The sequence below is a fragment of the Cajanus cajan genome, chromosome 11, assembly GCF_000230855.2.
Source record: "Cajanus cajan strain Asha chromosome 11, NIPB_CcT2T_4, whole genome shotgun sequence".
Lineage (NCBI taxonomy): Eukaryota > Viridiplantae > Streptophyta > Magnoliopsida > Fabales > Fabaceae > Cajanus > Cajanus cajan.
The window spans coordinates 4,116,138-4,120,553 of record NC_138527.1 but is presented as its reverse complement, the minus strand read 5'-3'; the positions used below and the strand labels follow the sequence as shown (position 1 = coordinate 4,120,553).

The 4,416-nt window shown below is 25.7% G+C and overlaps 1 protein-coding gene across 1 annotated transcript; it reads right to left on the bottom strand.

Annotated features, from left to right (window-relative positions):
* Window positions 1–443: 443 nt before the first annotated feature.
* Window positions 444–1,469, bottom strand: LOC109793544 (uncharacterized). The gene is made up of 2 exons (XM_020353010.3): window positions 1,128–1,469; window positions 444–958 (listed from the first exon to the last, which is right to left on the bottom strand). Exons 1-2 carry the CDS (start codon window positions 1,387–1,389, stop codon window positions 690–692), a joined length of 531 nt encoding a protein of 176 aa, XP_020208599.1. The 5' UTR covers window positions 1,390–1,469; the 3' UTR covers window positions 444–689.
* Between the last annotated feature and the right edge of the window lie 2,947 nt (window positions 1,470–4,416).

Below are 4,416 nucleotides of genomic sequence, written 5' to 3'. Positions count from 1 at the left end.
AATTTAAATTTTTATAAGAAAATATTAAATAATTTTCAAATTTTTTAAAAAATTGTAAACTTAATTTATATATTAATAATTTTTAATTCAATGATTATTAAAATATGATGTAAAATATGAATTATTAAATAAAATAAGTCTAAATAACTTATTTTTAAACTAAGTGGATCCATCCTAATTTCGGATTATTTAGTCCCGAGTCAAATGAGTATACTATTGAATTTTGGTAAACTACTAAAAGGACCGTAGTACTTGGTAGAATTTTTAACTTGTGAGTAGTTCTTTGTCCAATAATCTTAAGAATGTTATCTCCAATCTACTATATTTATAAATAGAAAAATGCAACTCCTTAAGTGTCTTTGTCTCTTATCCCTTATGATATAGAATACTTGTATTACAACACTAACAAGTAGTATTATTAAATTGATTAAAATCCATCAATCTAAAATCAATTTTCATAAATTTATTAGATTAATTGTAATACAACACTACAAATAGTATTATTAAATTGATTAAAATTAATGAATCTGAAACCACAGTTTGTAATACAACACTACAAATAGTATTATTAAATTGATTAAAATCAATCAATCTGAAACCAGAGTTTTATTTGCCAAATGTCTTCAAACAAAACATATAAGTAAAACATAAATATGAAAAGCTGCAAATAGTTGTGAAATTTTGTTTTCTCATGGCCACTGCCAGAAGGGACGAAGCATAGGCATCACAGCGAACTTCATGGTGCCATTGTTGCAATGGAATCCATTTCGCTCGCCACAGGCGAAGTAGTGAGGCTGCCACTTCTTCAGCACAAACTTGAAGCCCTTTCCTACACCTTGCGTGGAATTCGCCACCATCTTAGCATTTTTAATGTCACACTTCAAGAAGCTCCCGAAACTTTTAAACATGTACACGCTGTGTGGGAAACTAGTGGCATTTGGAGCATCATATTTGAAAACTACATACATGACAAAATCATTCACATATGTTAGCACATAGAATACCACAGTGGCAAGTGGCAACTAATAAATTTTTAATCATTTTGTTTGTTTTTTATAAAAGGTTTAAGTAAATATTAGGGGTATTGTAGTTATGTTAGAAATCATTAGTTAAGTAAGAAAACTGACCTAGAGTATCGTTGATGTAAAATGGGGCATTCTTGATGGCCCAATCAGAGTAGTTGTAGCCGAAGTGCCAATGCTCAGAGCCACCCACAAGTATTTGCTTAGGTTGTTGTTGTGTTTTGTTCTGAGGATGATTCCCGAATCTGGACCACCAATCAGTGTAGTTGAAACCAAAAGACCAGTCCTTGTTGGCCATGCTCAATGAAAACATTGAAGCACTTATAATAACTAGTAACATGAGTCCATGCCCAAACTTCAAACTCATTATGCTCTATGCTCTCACAGCCACAAGGGAATTAATAATGTAAATTAAGTAAGATTTGCTTCTTGTTGTTGGAGCAACGGTTGGAGTTAATGGCTATTTATACAGAGAGAGTGAAGAGAATAAAAGGCCACGAAATAAGGTGGTGCAAAATGGCCAAATCAACTTTAACTTTTTAAGTTGGTTGGTATACTCCAAATTGGAAATATATGCATGGAATTTAAATAGTTAAGTGTGTGTTTTTCCCAACCCCTGACCCTCAACTATTTTTTGAAACACCTTGCCACTTTCGTAGAACATGTGTTTGACTTGGCCTGAATAAATAGTTAATATTATTTTTTGTTGTATGAAGGGAAAATAGTCCTGTGAGTAAATGCTTGTCCTATATTTTGAATTGTGATCATAAAATTGCAAAAGTTGTGCATTTTATTTTCTTTTCAAGATATGGCCACACAATATTTTAAATATTTTGAAGTTGACGATGGAATATTAATTTACACTTATAAGGTAATTTTTCTGATAAATCAATAATTTAATACCGATGAAAATCGATACATTTTAGTTTGGTTTATTTAACTAATGAATTTATTATTTATTTGTTTGCATGATTTGTGTGTTCCAATCTTAAGAAATAGATATCTTTGCATACTACTATATAGTAATATTTATCTATTTGCATTTATTAAAATATTATTATAAATTAAATTAATAGGTTATCATAATATCTTTTTCTAAAAAATGTTGTTATAGATAGAATAATATTTTTTTATCTTTTATATATATATATATATATATATATATATATATATATATATATATATATATATATATATATAGATATATAAAGTATATTTCTTTGATCTTTATTGAATTAGACAGATTGTTAGGGTACGTAGATGAATAGATAACGCGAACCTCATTTGAGTAGAGCTCATGAATTTAATCCAAAAATTACGAGAGGAGAATTTAATCCTTCGCATATGTTATCATTTCACTTTCATTATCAACTAAATAAATCTCATTTCCAATTACTCAATCACCCTATAAACTAATTTTATTGAACAATTTTAATTTAATAGCTTTCCCGTTTTCAGATCCTAACATATATAGTTTATAAGCTTTTAACAAGTCTATAAACAACGCATTAAGTCAAGTTTCTTCAGCTTTATATGTTTAAATTATTTATTTTATTTTGAGTTTATGACATATACAACTCTTTTTTTTAAAGACATTTTTAAAAAAAATATATAATGAATAGATTAAAGAAAAAAATTTATAATATAATTTTTAATTATTATTATTTCTTTCTTCTTTACGATAAATATATAAAAATATTCAAGAACTAAATAAGCATAAATTGAAAATAAAAAAGAAAACTAATACTATATTTTAAAGATAAGTAAAAAAGATTTCAAAGAGAAGGAGAATTTGTTTAAACAAACACAATTTCAACGAAGTTGATCCTGTCGTTGGGAGAGGCAATGTAGTGGGTTGGTAAGAAACTAGGAATGGGAAGACACAGAAATTGTTCAACATATGAGCAAATGTGTGTCTGTGTGGTCGTAACTAAGAGTCTTCATGAGATCAAAGTCAACGTGTAATTAACAATAGTATTGTTACTATATTGCAACATTAACGGAAACTAGTGGATTAGAATTAAGTCCACAAATTGATGTCTGAAAATGTGACATACATGCTTCAGTGACGTGACCATGATGGTTTAATGGCGTATTATTAGATCCAATAATGTACAGATTTTTATTCTATTAATTAAAATTATACCTGACAAATTACTCAGAGAATAATATAATAAAAACTAAGTTATATTTTTATCTTTTATTTTATTTTAAAATTAATCTTTTATTTTTAAATTTTTTTTATCTTTTATCTTTTAAATTTGAATCAATTTGATATTTTGAAATAATGATTATTTTTAATTTTAAAACACAAATTTAAATTAGTTTTTGATTAATTCCAAATTTGAAACTTCTTTAATAAATTCATTTATATGAAAATTGTTGAATGCAAATGAAATTTAAACTAAAATGTATCATAAACATGGTGAAAGTAACTTGAAAATAAGTATAAAAAAAACTGAAAACTAAAAAATAATATAATTTTATATTATTTTTAATTATTTATTATATATATATATATATATATATATATATATATATATATATATATAATATGTTGGATGAAAATTTGCTTCTGTTATTGGCATTATAATACATTACCATAAATTATTTAAAATTTGATTTAGTCTGGATCATAAAATCATAATGGATACATATATACGCCTTGAACATGGAGTTAATAGAGGATAAACCACTCTATTATTTAAATAAACCAATTCAATAGAAAAGAATTATATCTCTTAATTATATATTAAAAAAAAAGTCTTTATCCATTTCATACCAGAAAAAATGGATGCAAATGGAAAAATACTATGCTAGAAACTAATATTTGAAAGTAATTGATAGATTAAAAAGGACTACTCACAACGGTATATCAATGTTTCTCAAATTATAATGGAAAAATGTGACTGAAAAGGTAAAGTAGAATAATTTTCTTAAATGCACTTCATCCGTGATTGTATTCATTATACTCGTATAACCTAACAAAAATCCTATAGCAATCGGTATAAACAACACTAAATTCAATTGTGTTGGCTTCCCTTAGTTTGTTAGCAACACAAAATACAGTCTATTGATTTGTATAGAATAGTTTCTCTAACAATCCTTCCCCAATGAACATCATATCTACAAAGTATCAAATATGTTCATCACTAAAGTATCCAATTATGTATAAATAAAAATATTTATTTAACAACAAATTTATAACTCGTGTAACATCCTAATTTTTAAAATAAAAATAAAATAAATTTGTTTAAAAATATTTATAATATAGGCTTAATTAATTAATTTAGTTTAATTTATAATAAAAATAAAAGATTTTTTAATAATTAAAATAAAATGGAGATAAACTGTAGGTTTGTAGAAAGCCTTTAGGTTAAGACTCTTTTGTCTT